The sequence below is a fragment of the Xyrauchen texanus genome, chromosome 45, assembly GCF_025860055.1.
Source record: "Xyrauchen texanus isolate HMW12.3.18 chromosome 45, RBS_HiC_50CHRs, whole genome shotgun sequence".
NCBI classification, from domain to species: domain Eukaryota; kingdom Metazoa; phylum Chordata; class Actinopteri; order Cypriniformes; family Catostomidae; genus Xyrauchen; species Xyrauchen texanus.
The window spans coordinates 27,455,023-27,472,113 of NC_068320.1; the positions used below are offsets into that span (position 1 = coordinate 27,455,023).

A 17,091-nucleotide genomic window follows, 5' to 3' on the forward strand; every position below is an offset into this window, starting at 1 on the left:
CCTAAAACTGCACCACTAGCATCACCAACAGGAATCACAAAAATACAAATATTATCTCCACGTCTGTTATTTGTCATTCAAACAGAAACACGTGACAGCTTCACATACGTAACACATTTTTATCTTTGAGGATGTTCCCAAAGGTTAAGTTGTGCCCCTAAGTAATCCGAACAGTCCTGCATTAATGCCTCAAATCTCCCTGGACGATATCTGACAGGAACAGTCGAGGTCTTTGAAGCCGTCGTCTCTCAAGCACACGCGGTCACATCATTAAAAGCCGATCTGATGTTGTGGAGGTGCTGGCAGGAGCGGCGGATCACAGACAGCGTGGCGTTCCAGAGCTCTGTGGAAGCATGTTTTGCATTCTGGGCCCCGCTCGGGGGTTCGCAGGACATTAAAGCCCATTTGCTCGGCTCGGCATAATATACTCCAGCAGGGAGAGGCCGTTTGACTTGGGCTCCCGCCTAACTCCGCATCAGCAATCTCTCTCTCTCTCTCTCTCTCTCTGTGACTCCTAGTGAGCTGCCCTGCTGCCTACACAGCCTGTGGTGTGTTAACCCTTAAATGCACACCTCATCCTACCTCAACCACTTCTGTGGAGTTAGTCTACCTCAATCTTTCTCAATAGTGTAAAATGCCAAAATTGCCAAAAAAAAAAAAATCGAATTGCTTTGTTACAAGTGTATAGCATCGTAAGTTTGTATTTGTGACAGATGTGCATGCCGGATCGCCAAAACATGTTTGCATTTAAGGATTAACCCTTTAAGCTCTGAAGGTGTTTTGAAAGATTTCCTGCTTCATTGGCATGCCAAAATTAAAGGTTTATAACTCGACAAAACCAGGAGGGTCGAGTGTTTGTTATCATTGAAAAAAACACTTTTCACATTTTTTTATGATATATATGATACAGTCGGAGACTCTCAGCCTAAGAAACTGCTGCAAAAAACAAAGCAGAGACAAAAAAGTTTTTTCTTCTTATTTTTCTTATTTGGGTGTAAATAAGGCGGCTCTGAAAAACAGCTTTTGTTTTGTTCCCAATCATGTCAACTGTATCTGAGAAAAAGTGTGTGCTAATTCGACAAAGCGATCAAAAGTTATAACATTACAAATATAATGTATCAAAGTGTCCAAAAACATCTCCAAACAAATAAAAGATAATAATTGTACATAAGAACTAATTACACATGCAAACACAACAATGACTAAAGGTTTGCATAGCATGCAGACATGATTTTAGTCATGAGATTTCACAGAATGAGTTTCATTCTGTGTCATTTGAGTCATCATTGAGTCTGTGTCGTGTATTTGGCGCCATCTCCTGGTGGTCATATGTAACATTGTGCTTCATGTGGATTATCTAATGATCTATACATCTGATTATCTTGTGTGTGGACTCCATTGAAAGATAATCACAGACTCTAAATAATGATGTGTGATGTTTTATGTTTCGTTCATTTTTCGTGAAGTTATAAGTGGAAATGCTGCATATAAGCAACACCAACATAATAGTCAAAGACATATATTTAGCTGTTACTCGCTATATTTTTATCTGTGAGTAAAACAAATAATCTGGTTGTATTTTACTGTATTTTACTGATTACAATAATATGTGCAGCGCAAAATTATTTATAAACGATAAAAAATGTAACACTTCTGATTTATCTGCAGATGTTAAAGCACTTGTTCAGTTTTGGTCATAATATCTACATGCATTATAAAGTACAGCTTCTAAACTTACAAACAACAGCTATATTGTGTACAAGATTGTAGTTATTAATATTTTGACAATTATAATATCGCTGGCCATCCGAGCTTAAGGGTTAAAGGAATAGTTCACCCCTAAAATGTTAATTGTCATTATTTTCTCACTCTCAAGTTGTTCCAAACCTTAGACCACAAAAGGAGATTCTAGACAGAATCCCTCAGTCACCATTCAGTTTCACTGTACAGATAATAGTGTCAACACACTTTAAAATGTCAGACATGATATGGCTTTGGAATGACATGAGGGTGAGAAAATGATGACAGAATTTTAATAATGGGTGAACTAATATTTTAAAATGAAGACTCTCTGTCTTTCTCATGTTTCACTATCAGAGAGCAGAGTTTGTCAGGTTAGTCCAGACAGCGGGTATCTGTCGTGGAGCGGGCGGCACAAAAGCATGTCTGTGTGCAGCAGGTGGCCAGCGGAGCATCTGGGTGGCATCCCTGGAGCCCCACACCCCGCTCGCCCTCAAACCCTGAGCAAACACACAGGTGGGCACAGAGTATCAAAACACCTCCCGACGCGATCGCCAACCGGAACATTTTCCAGTGCGTTACAGCCAAACGCAACACAAGGGAGTCATAACAACAACAACAACAACAACAACAATAAAAACAACAATATTAATACTATCTTAAAGCTATTATTCCACAGCTATGTCAACATATGTTGTTCATTTGGTGAGTAGTGTACATGTACTAAGGAGGATAATGTCATTATTTCAAAATAAGCCCCTCAGGATGGTCCATTACGGACTGTACAGGAGTCTTTAATCAGAACCTGACGTGCAGTACTGCACAAGTGAGTGTGTACAGGACGACAGACACTTACATTCGGCTGCTGAGGGCATCGACGGGCCGGCCGTGGTGCGGTACAGGAGAACACAGTAAAAACAGAGTGAAGAACCACTGCTGCAGAACCCGTCCAGAACACAACATCCCCATCCTCTCGATCTGAACACAAACACAAAACAACATCAACTTTACGCTTCCAAGAGTGTGTTTGTGTGAATCCTTTTGATCTACAGGCGCATGCTGACATGCTTGAAGTTGGTTTTGAATTTCTATAAAGCTAAAATGTCAATAATAATAATAATAAATATATCGGGACTTTATAGTGATAGAGAAGCAGTGAACAAACTCATTAGCATTTGTGTTATTTCAGCGTTTTCAAGCAGTTGTGTCCAAACGTTTGGCTGGTGATCTTCTTCTCTAAATGGCTAAAAACAAAACGATTGGGGAATATTTCTCTCCCACCACATACAGAATAAATCTCCAGCCTCCGGAGAGACACGGCCGTGTTTAACTCAAACCAGAAAAGCCGGATTCCTGCAAGTCCTCAGAGCCACAACAAAACCCAAACGCAACAGAAAAGCAACTTACTCTGAACACAATGATGCCTGTGTCTCCAAATCTGCTGTCCTTGCGAGACAGAGTGAGAGAGTCCTCAAAGTTTCCAGGCTGTGATCAAACAAACAAACAAACAAATAAGCAAATAAGCGCTGTGGTCGGCCCAGGTGAAGGTGTCCTTCAAACACTGTTTCAGATCTCTTATCCGGTTTCTGACCTCCAGACCAAACAACATGAGCTGTGGAGGAATCCAGAGGCGAACAGTGTGTGATAGGAATGAGAGAGTGTCTGTGGTGGACTCCGCTCTGTTATAAACCCACCAACTCTGTGATGGGAAACTTTCAGAAGTGTCTGTGCAGGTTGAGAGAGAGAGAGAGAGAGAGAGAGAGAGAGAGAGAGAGAGGGAGGTTACAGCAGGGGAGTCCTTACAAAGACTCTGTCCATACAGAAGGAATCAAATCCTCTCTGTGTTTATATGAGAGAGAGAGAGAGAGAGAGAGAGAGAGAGAGAGAGAGAGACAGACAGATGTGGCAAGAGGGTGGCAGCACAGTATTAGAGATGATGTTTCAAGAGTGAGTGTGTGTGTGTGTGTGTGTGTGTGTGTGTGCACTTGTGTAATAGCACGGAAAGAGTAATTTTCTTGACGAAGTTAAGATGAGAGTAAATCTCTCTCACTCGCACATAGTTTGTTAGTTCACTCAAAACAAAAATGACAATTCTGTCGTTATTTACTCACACTCATGTTGTTCCAAACCTGCATAACTTTCTTTCTTGAGTCGGCTCTTTTGAATCTAAAGTGCACATCCTCTCAGCAAATGACTAATAAGTCGTTTATTTTAGTGCTTAAAAAAACGCTTAAAATGAACCAAGAAAGGCTAAAGAGTATTTTAACGTTTACAGATTGACCCCATTGACTTCCATTGTAAGTGTCTCCCCGGAAAACATTCGGAACGCCCAATTCCAAAAGCGCTGTAAGTCCTCGTGGTGGCATAGTGACTCGCCTCAATCCGGGTGGCGGAGGACGAATCTCAGTTGCCTCCGCGTCTGAGACCGTCAATCCGCGCATCTCATTACATGACTTGTTCAGCGCGTTACCATGGAGACGTAGCGTGTGTGGAGGCTTCACGCTATTCTCCACAGCATCCACGCACAACTCACCACACGCCCCACCGAGAGCGAGAACCACATTATAGCGACCACGAGGAGGTTACCCCATGTGACTCTACCCTCCCTAGCAACCGGGCCAATTTGGTTGCTAAGGAGACCTGGCTGGAGTCACTCAGCACACCCTGGATTCAAACTCACGACTCCAGGTGTGATAGTCAGTGTCAATACTCACTGAGATACCCACTGTTTTTGGGAGAACTTTTCCTTTAAGTCACACTTGTAAAGTCTGAATGTCGTTGCATAAGTTGATCAAATAAAGCGAGTGTCATCTGCAAACTAATTTATGCTCATAAACGAGTTTCTCTCATTTTTGCACGGCTTAAGACTTCAACCGATGCTAACAAAGTCTGTAAACACTCTTCTACATGTTCAGAAAACCTATTTATTATTTCTTAAAACGTTTCTACAGGTGACGACCGAAGTGTTTTTTCCATAAGCACAGATGAGAATAATCTCACACAGTTTCAGAAGATCCAAACAACATCTCAAACTTCAGGAAGTTCAATGCAAAGTCAGAGATATCAATATAAACGCAATCGCAATCATGTTATCGCTCCGTCCTCTTACAGTAGCTGTAGGGATCAAACGGTTTAATCCGCTAAACTTTGATATCCTTTGTGCTGTTACCTTTGAAACTAAGTCAGTTGACATTTTCTGGCTGCGCTCAAAACCTCCCAAGGCGATATAGTTTGACAGCTCGTGCAGGTGTGTGTGTGTGTTTGAGCAGTGACTGAAGGCTGTTGTTGGCCTTTTGGTGCAAGATTTCAGGAACACGCTAGCTCTCGTAAGCAAAGGCATTTTCCGCACAGACTCATCTGTTATTTTGGCGGCTCTGGGCACCTGTCACTCACCAGATTTCTGGGGCAGCACATTCTTTATAAAGTTGGTATGTATGACGACGGATCTTTCAGCCCTCAGCAGACCGGATCATCACAAACACATGGAGCAACCCTGGTACCCTCAATAATAAGCTCATGAAAATGACACAACTGCGTCAACGTTTTCGTAGTTCCTCGTAAATGCCTCATAGTAGTTCGGAGTATAAATGCTAAAAGCATCAAAATATTCCCCCAAACAGATGAGGATTTTAACGGTGGTGCTCGATCAAGTTTTAAATCAACAAAATCGACCATCCTACCCTAAACTTTCAACCTAAACCTAACCGATAGTGTCAGAAAAAACAAAAGTGAGATGAAGAACACTTCCGGGCCAAACGAGGGCGTGCTAGTGCGTGCCGGGGCCAGTTGCGTTCCCACGGTCACTTCCGGGGCTTCATCGTGGCTCTTCGGGGCTTACTCGGGGCCAACGGCCTTTGTCCCGCCGGTCCCCCTTGGGCCAAACAAGGCCAACTGGGGATTGAGGAGGGTTCAAAATCAAAGGCGGAGTTTCGCCAAACGTCCCAGGTTGTGTGTCCAGCGCATAACGGCACAGGTTTGAAATGATGGGGCACAAAAAATGCGGGCACAGTGCAAATCTAGTTAGTGGGGTGAAAGGTGGTAACGTTTGTAGGGGCCCAAAGGTATAGCGGGGCCCGAAACCAATTCAATATACAGTCAGGCGGCCCGGCATTCCTTACTACGGTCTGTTAAAATGGCTAATGGACTTTCCATGGTTTGGTAAATTTTCATAGGCGGTGTGCTGGGACATCGTCCCACTGTTAGGGCAGAGACCATTCGGGACATCATGGCAGTTACAGTCGGTGAGTTCAACGCAAACTTATCTTGCCGTTTACATTCGATATAAACTCAATATTCTAGATACCTCAGCTGGCGCTGCCCTCTTGCTTGTGAAGTTGGCAGGGTGTGTGGCGTTGGCACCGCAGCAGTGTATTAAGGGCGTGTTTTTGGGCAACGCTGCGGAGTTATTGGCCCGATGGTGGCAATCCAGAACGATATCGTTGTTGCAGCGCCTCTAATGTTGCGATGCGTCCAACAAGCCTCGGATAAAATCATTTTGCAGATATGTACGTATAGTTGCTCAATTCTATATCAGTCTTATTTCGGTCCTTTTGTGTCCCACAGAGGATAAACAGTCATACAGGTTTGGAACGGCATGAGAGTGTGAATATCTTCAACTAATGTGTTTTAATCCTGATTTATCCGTATAATATTTTTATAACCGTTCTTACATCAGTGCATATTAATATCACTCTGTAAATTAATTAGCGAGCTATTTTTGTCTGTGGACTCTGGCAGTCGTTGGGTGTTAATCTGAAGGTCTGTCACATCTGCATTCATCGAACTTCCTGTTTCCCAGAACAGTCATACGGATTCACTTCAGATTACTTAAGAAAATTAACTGATTTTCACAGATGTCTTTTACATTAGTGTCCCACCCACAGACTCATCCGGAGAATTCTAGGAATTCCTCCCAGCTAATGTGTTTGGCGTGTAAAACAAGATTACTCACCCTCTCTCTCTTCCATCCTGGTAATGTTCTTATTTTTCATAATCTTGTTAATGCAATTAAACGACCACAATCCTTACATCCTCAACGGTAAACGGTTCATTCACACACACAGTAAATGTTATTGATGTTTTATTGCACTGGAGGCTTGAAGTCTCCTTTAAGTAACAATGTTCTGTCTGATGTCCCTCTGTGGAGAATTCTAGGTGGACATACAATAAGAGTCCAGAGCTGTAAAACTCATTTGGATAGCACAGACACTTTGCTCTTGGGAGAATTAATAAAAAATAAAGTTCATATTGACTTTTAATTGCAGACTTTGGGATTTTAGCAAATCTGAACACGGTTACTGACTCCTGACACGTCTTTTTCTCAGAAGTCTACATTTGATCTCCATTTAACCCTTATGAAGCTTTGGGGTCAAAAATGACCCCTTTTAATCATTGCTTTAAAAAAAAAAAAATAATTAAAATAAATAAAATTGTTGTGTTTGGGGTCAAATTTGACCAATGGCTGAGACAACAAGACACACACACACACATGCACACGCACACACACACACACACACACACATGCACACACACATGCACACACACGCACGCACACACACGCATGCAGACACTAAAACTGACTCACACACACACACACACACACACACACAGATGCGCACACACACACACACACAGATGCACACACACACACACACACATACACAGATGCACACACACACATTCACACACACTCACACACACACACACAGACATAAACACAAATGCAAATGCACATGCACGCACACACACACTCACACTTACACACATGTATGTAGGTGAGACTATAACAGAGACTCAGAGAGCTTTTGGTTGTTTGCTACAATCAAGCAAATGAATGGAGCTCTGCAGCCACCTACTGGTAATAGTTGTAATTTCAGTACATTTAAATTTTAAAGTTTTTTGGTTTCTTCCAGCAGATGGCAGCAATCTGCCCCTGATACGTGACACCTTTTACATATTTTCTCCCTAAATGAAATTGAGAAATGTAGATCTTCACTGAAGTGAATGTTACATAAAATGTTCATATTCTAGATGAAAATGAATGGTGTAGCCCATGATTACAGTAAAATAACACGCTTGTTACACAAGAATGCACCCATAACGAACAGCGCACAAGGGTTAATCTTACTGGTGTCCATGATATACAATTGCAATATAAAAGAGTTTCTATTTCAAATAAACTTGCATCGAACATGTAAATTACTGTTGGTATTTAAAACAAAATAACAATCTTGCTTCATATGCAATTGCAAAAACCCGCCACTGTGAACAAATGTGTTTGTTGCAAGTCCATCCAATTTTCGACAACGTCTCACGTCATTGAGCTCAAGGCAACAAGATTTACTCTTTGAAGATCTGTGGAACAATTTAAAGGTCAACCTGTTTACAAAATAACCAAAATACTGTCTGGTGTGGTGAGTGTCACTCATCGGCTCCTTGTGACGTCATACACATGATTCACTCTCGTTATTGTGTAATATCAGGCACAATGTGCACGAACGGTTAAAGGTGATGTATGATCTAGTTAAAGTTCCACTTCAGTCGCACAGGACTCGTCTACCTGTTTCAGCTCCCGTGGTTTAACACACACACACACACACACTGACATACACAGACACACACACACAGACATACACAAACACACACACACACACACACACACACACACACAGACATACACAGACACACACACACAGACATACACAAACACACACACAAACACACACACATACACACACACAGACATACACACACACACACACACACAAACACACTGACATACACAGACACACACACACAGACATACACAAACACACACACAAACACACACACACACACACACACACACTGACATACACAGACACACACACACAGACATACACAAACACACACACAAACACACACACATACACACACACAGACATACACAAACACACACACACACATAAACACACTCACACACACACAGACATACACACACACACACACAAACACACACACACACACAGACATACACACACACAGACATACACAAACACACACACACACATAAACATACTCACACACACAGACATACACACACACACACACACACACACACACACACACACACACACACAGACATACACACACACAGACATACACAAACACACACACACATAAACACACTCACACACACAGACATACACACACACACACACACACACACTTATATAAGGGTTTCGCGTTGAGTTGGAAAAAAAGACCTCATTCGGGGGCACTCTGTCGAGTATACTTTACCTGCATATAAACAAGTGAAAAAAACTCTTTCCTGGCAGGAGGCGTTGAAGTGGGAAAGCGCCATGAAAGCTGTTTCAGATTCATCCAAAATTACTGGCTTTTGGCAGCGAGCAGCAAACACAAACGTTCACTTTTAATCTTACTGCTTTTTTCCCTCTCTTTCTCTCATGTCGTCTAATCTCTCTCTCCATCTGAGGGCGTGTTATTAGCATGACTGTATCAGATTCAATATTGTCTGAGCGTTAGTAAACACTAATAAGGGGAATGAAGGCCTGAACAGACAAGAAGGACTCTGGCATAAAACTCTGCAGCTGTTGAGATTTACAGATTCTGTCTGTCCGTGTTTCAAGTCAACATGAAATCAAAGACATATTCTTGCTCTCATTATGAACAATATGTCATGAATTGCTCCGCCTCTTTTTGGCTGATGTCATCTAGGCTGTGTGAGATATTTTGGTCATGTTAGTTATTATCACATTACCAATCTGGAACGCCCGATTCCCAATGCGCTCTAAGTCCTCGTGGTGGTGTAGTGACTCTGTTGCCTCCGCGTCTGAGACCGTCAATCCGCGCATCTTATCGTGTGACTCGTTGAGCACGTTACCGTGGAGACGTAGCGTGTGTGGAGGCTTCACGCCATCCTCCGCGGCATCCACGCACAACTCACCACACGCCCCACCGAGAGCGAGAACCACATTATAGCGACCACGAGGAGGTTACCCCATGTGACTCTACCCTCCCTAGCAACCGGCCCAATTTGGTTGCTAAGGAGACCTAACTGGAGTCACTCAGCACGCCCTGGTATATTATTATATCTGATGCAGTTCTAAATATTTAATTATAGACCTATTTATCCATATCAGGGCATACAGTGCTGTGAAAAAGTATTTGCCCCCATTCTGATTTTTTTCTATTTTTGTGTATCTTTCATACTAAATCTTCAAACGAGATATAACGTAAAACAAAGGCACCCGAGTAAACACAAAAAACTGTTTTCATATATATCCAACATCCAACTAACTGCCCCTTTAATCTCAATAGCTGGTTGAGTCACCTTTAGCAGCAACAACTGCAACCGAACGCTTCCGATAACTGGAGGTCAGTCTTTCACAACACTGTGGGGGAGTTTCGGCGCATTCCTCTTTACAGAACTGCTTTACTTCAAACACATTGGAGAGTTTGAGTGGCGGTGGAGTGGGCTAAAGCACATAACTGGTAATCAGAAGGTTGCCGGTTCGATCCCCACAGTCACCACCATTGTGTCCTTGAGGAAGGCACTTAACTCCAGGTTGCTCCGGGGGGAATGTCCCTGTAATAAGTGCACTGTAAGTCACTTTGGATAAAAGCATCTGCCAAATGCACAAATGTAAATGTAAGACCACTCCAGAACTTTAATATGGCTGTTTTTGAGTCATTCAGAGGTGGACTTCCTCCTGTGCTTTGGATCATTGTCTTGCTGCATAATCCAGATGCGCTTGAGCTTCAACTCACGGACTGATGACGGGACGTTCCCCTTTAGGATTTTCTGGTACAGAGCAGAATTCATGTTTCCCTCAATTATTGCCGCAAAGCATCCCGACACATCACATGACCACCACCACGCTTGACCGCAGGTATGATGATTTATGGCAGATGTAACGAGATGTTTCGACTCTTCGGTCCACAGAACATTCTCCCAAAAGTCTGAGGATCAATCCAGACGAGTCTTAATGTTCTTCTGGGTCGGCGGTGGTTTTCTCCTCGTCACACTTCCATGGATGGCATTTTTGGCCCGTGTCTTTCTGATAGTGGAGTCAAAAACACTGACCTTAATTGATGCGAGAGAGGCCCGCATGAGTCATCGCTGTGCTGTTGGAGGAATTTTGGAAGGACGGCCACTTCTGGGAAGGTTCACTACTGTGCCAAGTGTTCTCCATTTGGAGAGAATGACTCTCACTGGGGTTATTTGGAGTCCCGGAGCCTTTGAAATAGATTTAGGTGTTGAGTTGATTGAACAGGGCTGGTGTGTCTAGTCCAGCTGAACCCCATTATGAATGCAGCTTCATAGATTTGGGGGCAAATACTTTTTCACACAGGCCCAGTTGGAATTGGATAACGTTTCTGCTTCAATAAAAAACATTATCATTTAAAAACTGTATTTTGTGTTTACTCAGATTGCCTTTGTTTTATGTTAGATTTTATTTAAACGTTTGAAACAATTTGCAGAAGAAACCAGGATGGGGGCAAATACTTTTTCTCAGAGTTATGGCTAAAAAAAAATAACATATTCCTAATAATAATGTTCAGAAACAGAACTGTGTAAATAAATGTATTATAAATGAAATGAAAGGATCAAACATTCAAAATATATCAGCACAAAATGCCCCTGAAAATCCAATTTATCCAAGTTATTACGCCATAAGTTGAGCCTAAACTCATTTTTCCTCCATCTAACACTTAAAACGGTTGTTTTTCCTCCGTCTGAATCGCTCGTTTCTGTAGTTTTGGCATTGCTTCTTACAGAACACGGTGCCATGAGAGTCCCTGAACTGGATCAGAACTCGTCCCAGATGAATAAAGTCCCAATCGACAGCGTGAAGTGTCTTGACTCTTTTCAGTCCTCTTCTCTGAGTTCTCTCCAGGAGTCATAAAGTATTATATCACACCATTTCCTTTACATTTCAGGCTCTGACAGAACACAACGTCAAACTGAACACCCTTCTTGTCTGTAATTATAATAAAGATTTTAGTGAATAAAGAGACACGGCTCTCTCATAAACACTCAATCTAATTTACTGATGTCAATAAAAGCTCATCTATGACATCACTGTTCAGCTGAAGCTCATCTATGACATCACTGTTCAGCTGAAGCTCATCCCTGTGGTTAACAGACAGTATGGATCGATGTAACGCTGATTTACGGTCATCTCTATCGCAACCGATGGCAAACACAGAACAACAGCATAGTTTCCGAGCTGTAGACCGGCACACACACCAAATCTGCCTCTGAAGTTCATTAAGCTTAACGTGTGCCAGATGCACAATCATCAGAAATCCTGTCGTCGTGAAGTGACGAGAGCCAACGGAGATCTACTTAATGTCTCAATTGTTTCTCCGAGACAGCCGAGACTAAATGGAGACTGTGCATCACTTCTCAGACATCCTCACGCGCCCCTTTCAGTGTTTCAGAAGAGATCTCAACCAGGTCTCAAACTGTGCTCAGAACTGCTAAAAGTTTGCAGTCAAGTCTCAATATGAGAATAAACGAGTTACGTTCTCCACGTTCAATCGCGTCAACACTTGACTCATTTGTGCCATCCATATTTCTCCAAAGGCATTTTAGGAGACACATTTGATACTAAAATGAGACTCTGTAACATCAGTGTGAGAAGTGCACATGTGCGGCTATTCCCTCACAAAGCTCCTCAGAAATGACTTTTATTGGTGTAACTTAAAGACATCATAGTAGATATTTTTGGACTTAACCCTCCTATTGCATTCGGGTCATTTGTAGAGTTGTTTTGATGCGGTTTGGCTGAAAAAGGAATGTATTTGGTTGCATAGATTTTAACTACTGAGATGTTTTTCAGCATTAATGAGTCATTAATTCACATGGAAGTTAGTGGCAGAATTACTTGAAATTCTCACTTTAAATATTGATATAAATTTAATGCAATGTTATATTCAAATGAAATTTAACATAAATCTTCATAAAAAATATATGTACACATGTATCACACTGGTTTAGCTGCAGTTAAAGTATATTTTGAAATATTTAAGAATTTCGACATTTTTTAATAAAAAAAAAGAACAGACATCGTACATACTAACATATATATTTTTCAGTTAACATGCCAAATATATAGATCTTTTCACATGTATGAACTGCTAAGACGTTAACAATGAGCTACAATACAGTTTAAGATGGATTAAAATTGGATTATATATGTTTTATTAGCTTAAATGTGAATTTAATGCCCATTCTGAACACAGTAGGAGGCTTACATATTTTTAAATAAACAAACTTTACGTTTTCTTAGCTGTGATTAATGAGCAATAATATTTTCTTTAGATGAAATATAATACTTCCACCTCACAAGCCTGAAATCTGCACTAAATATAAAAAACAAGAATAATAATATTGCACTCATAGTTTAAAAGTAATCATGAAAAATACATACGGTGGTGATATCAGACGCAACTCTCCAAAGCTGTCTTAACAATCCATAAAGAGAAGTTCTTCTTCAGTTAAATGTCTTCTGATATCGCTGGTTTATTGTCGTCCTGCGCTCAGGGGAAATAAGAGTTTGTCCCTTCAAGAGATGCTCAGATTTGGGCAAACTCATCTGAAGTTGTCTCGACTCGCAAAGCTCCTCTGCTCCTACTTTTGGAGCCAGCTGAACGTTCAGAATATATATATACACGAGGTTGAGCAGCTTCTGACATCACCGAGCAGTCAACACTACCGCCTAACACTCACACACATGTGACAATCACACAACACACACACACACGTGTGGGGTTTTATATCAAAAGGCACGCCAAAGTAACACAGAAAATCACGTTACTCATTTTTCATAGAAGTTTGTGTGTGCTTCACAACAGTTTTGAAAAGTTCACACAGAAAACATGTTTAAACAGAAATATATACACACACAAACACACACACACACATATATTCTTTCCCAGAAAACCTGCCTCATCACGTCACTTGGGGTACACGATGAGCCCGGGCTGCCCAGACGTGATACCCAAGACTGCAAATGACTGTTATTACACAAAAGCTTAAATGCTACATAAACTCTCTCAGGCACATTAATATTATCATTTAAAAGCCCAATATGAGACATGGCAGAGACAATTGTCTGTTTTGTTTTCTTGATGTGGCGTTAAACGGTGTGCCGTGATAATTAAGTCGGGCCCTCGCGTGGAGGAATTTCTGTGTGAACGCTCTCCAAAGCTCAATTTTACTGCCCACTGTTGAGTGTTCAGCGTCATAGTTACTCTGAGTCCACAGAGAGCGAGAGAGAGAGAGAGAGAGAGAGAGAGCGAGATAGAGAGAGAGAGATAGAGAGAGAGCGAGAGAGAGAGAGAGAGAGAGAGTGGTTGTCTGCACTGAGGTTGTGCTATGTTTAGTTGCGGACGCTGCTGGTGGTTTGGGCTCTACTGCGCTGGATCATTCACGAAGCCGCTGGCCCGTGGTGTGTGTATCATGACCCGTCAGTGTTCCCTGTTTGTGCTGCTGTACTGTACTCTCACCACTGACTGGGACGTGCACCACAGAACATTAAAAACACCAGACGTATACAGTAGTCTGTCTGTCACGGTGCCCAAAACACTTGTGTCAGAACTACTGTTGGGAGTCGTGATTGAAATGAAGATTATCTGCGGTTCTCATGTGGGAAGATGTATTTGTTTAGCCTCAAGAGTTCAGGAATGATTTGGTGTTTTTCTGGTCGTGGTACCGAGCGTCTACTTTAACTAACGGCATGAAGTCTGAAGTGCTGATTACACGTCTGGGTAAAAAAAAAAAGATGTTCTGATTAATTGTGATCTTTAGTAGAACTATCCTGATATCGACTCTTAACTTTGTAAAGCCTGACATATGGAAAAATTGTCCGAAAATGCACATTTTTGGACATTAAATCTATTTTTGTGCCATTAGACAAACAATAAGTTTTATGCATCATATTTGATACATCTGACTTAAAGGTCATTCTCCTCCTGAGGTCCAGAAATGCATTTTTGTGTTGGACGTTTGTTATGTACGTTTTTCTACAGGGGTAACTTTTGGGGTATTATCAGAGGACTCTCTGGGCTTTTCAGAGATCCCAAATATTTGAGAGTTTGGCCATGACAACTTCCTGTTCTTGCTCTATAAATATGGATCAAATTGTATCACAGTTCAAATACAATATGAATAAAATGTAATTTTTTCAATAAACACATTTTATCACATGTATTTTATGCACCAAACACTATATTGACATTTAAAAATGGAAAATTGTGAAACTTGTTTTCACTGGGTCTCATGAACTTATGAAGATGACATCATAATAGCTTATAATGTAAAATAATGATATTGATTATGACTGAGCACGCTTTGTTTTGTGGTGTGCATGAATGTAAATGTAATGATGATGGAGAGATATTCCTCAAACGACTGTTGAATCATATTTGATACTTGGATTTTAACCGACTTTCTCTATAAAATAATATACAATATTTTAATCAAGCACAAGCTGCTTATATTGAGCAAATCCTCATTTTAAAATATCAGTAACAATATAATCATTAGTCACTTTTACTTTATTAAAATAAGCTGGAAAGGGATTAACTGTTATTGAGTGATAATACCCCAAGATTTAATCTTAAATAACAAATGTCCTACACAAAAATGAGAAATAAAAAAACATGCAAATGTATTACTTTTTTTATTATTTATGATTTCTTTAAAAAAAAATCAAATGTAAAAAAAAAAATTAAAACAATTCTGACAATTCTTTCATATTTTACAGGGTTAAGATTATATTCAACATTCTCTAAAATCAATTGTAATATTTTTTGCAGTATAGCACCTTGTTTTAAAGGAGTTTTAGATATTTATACAGGACAACAAGCCAATAAATAAATAAATAAATAAATAAATACAGATATTTGGTTGCAGGTATATAGTGGGCTAAGATACCCTCTCTCACCTTTTTGTTCACTTCAATTTGGATCCATCTTTAAATCACAAAAAACTAACGTGCTCTTCTAAATAGAGCTGATTTCTTTACAATAAGATACACACCACAACACATATATTATGTTCCAATACGTCAAGTGCCAGTGCGTGCGAGGGGCAAGCATCTCAGCCGGGTGTAGTTTCCTTCACCTTGGGTCGCTTCACACGTCTCACAGAAGTGGCTCTGACCGCAAGGAGAAATATCAGTTTCGGAGTTTGAGCTTATTTAGATGATCCGCTTCCTTATTACTTAATAAAGGATGCATTAAAGATATGACGCCTGGGTGTTTCCTTTTTAGACCCTCTGAAATACAAGTTTTGCTCCAGCGGATCACCAGGTACGCTTTATTTCACAACGACACTGTATTTGCTTCTGTATTTACTTATTTTGATGAATTCCCTCATCCTTTGTGATCTACATCACCTTAGGATGTTTGGAAAATGTAAAGAGAGTCTATGTGTATTGTCTATGATTGTCGTCAGTACAGTAGCGGTTCTAGCTTGTTTGGTGCCCTGGGCGAAACCCGCTTCAACACGGCCCCAAAGTTGTTGACCGGGGCTTGGATTGGGGGTGTTTGGGGTGGATTGCCAATGTCGCCCATGACTAAATCCACCCTTGTGTTAGTACATAAAATGATGATGATTAAATCATCTCAAATATGTGCAATTACAGTTGGAAAAATGCCAGCTTCATTTCCGAAAGCCGAAAGTATATAAACAGTTTTGATTTATTGCACTTTTGCTTACCTGCCAAAATAAATGCGTGCAATCATCATTTGAAGTCTGTTTGAAGTCAGAATAAATGTGATGTGATTAAAACTGAAACTCCAAGACTATAACAATATAAACAAACTGTTATTTTCAAATGTCTGCTCACTCAGCAGATAAAAGGAAATCAAATATTCACCCGTACGATCATTTACAGGGTATTACAATATAAACACTATAAAGTAAACACTGTCATATAACAAATATGAGTAGTAATTCATCAACAGTAGATCATCAGTGATCACTTGTTATAACTCTGATTGTAAACCGCTCTGAAATGGTTTGCGTGCTTGGAGAATGTGCAAAAGTGCTGCGTCTTCACTGTGAAGCATGCAGCACATGCAGACTATGTTCTTATTTCATTAAATCGCAGCCTTTTGCAGTTTAATTATCATGAGGCTATGTGGTGATGTCTTTCTGTCCCCAAATGTAATACCTCTGCAAATGATAATTAAGAATTTTTATGAACTTAACTTTTAGAAATCTGAATGAAAGACTTTATAAGGATACGCGAAACCCTGTTACAGCTTCAGCTCACAACGACAGCGGTTTCCGCTTCTCATTTGCATAATGTCAAGCATGTTGTTTGACACCCTCGG

General features: G+C 40.7%; 1 protein-coding gene across 2 annotated transcripts in view; it reads right to left on the bottom strand.

Annotated features, from left to right (window-relative positions):
- LOC127637365 (parathyroid hormone-related protein-like) overlaps positions 1–13,365 on the bottom strand; it is a 24,995-nt gene extending 11,630 nt beyond the window's left edge. The window contains exons 1-2 of one of the 2 annotated variants that reach the window (XM_052118387.1): positions 13,179–13,365; positions 2,597–2,718 (exon numbers count right to left, since the gene is read on the bottom strand). In XM_052118387.1, the coding sequence (XP_051974347.1) occupies positions 2,597–2,709 (113 nt within the window). In that variant the 5' untranslated portion in view covers positions 2,710–2,718; positions 13,179–13,365. Of the gene's footprint in view, positions 1–2,596; positions 2,719–3,147; positions 3,825–13,178 lie in introns of those variants that run through there. The other variant, XM_052118385.1, reaches the window with a different exon arrangement.
- Positions 13,366–17,091: the final 3,726 nt, after the last annotated feature.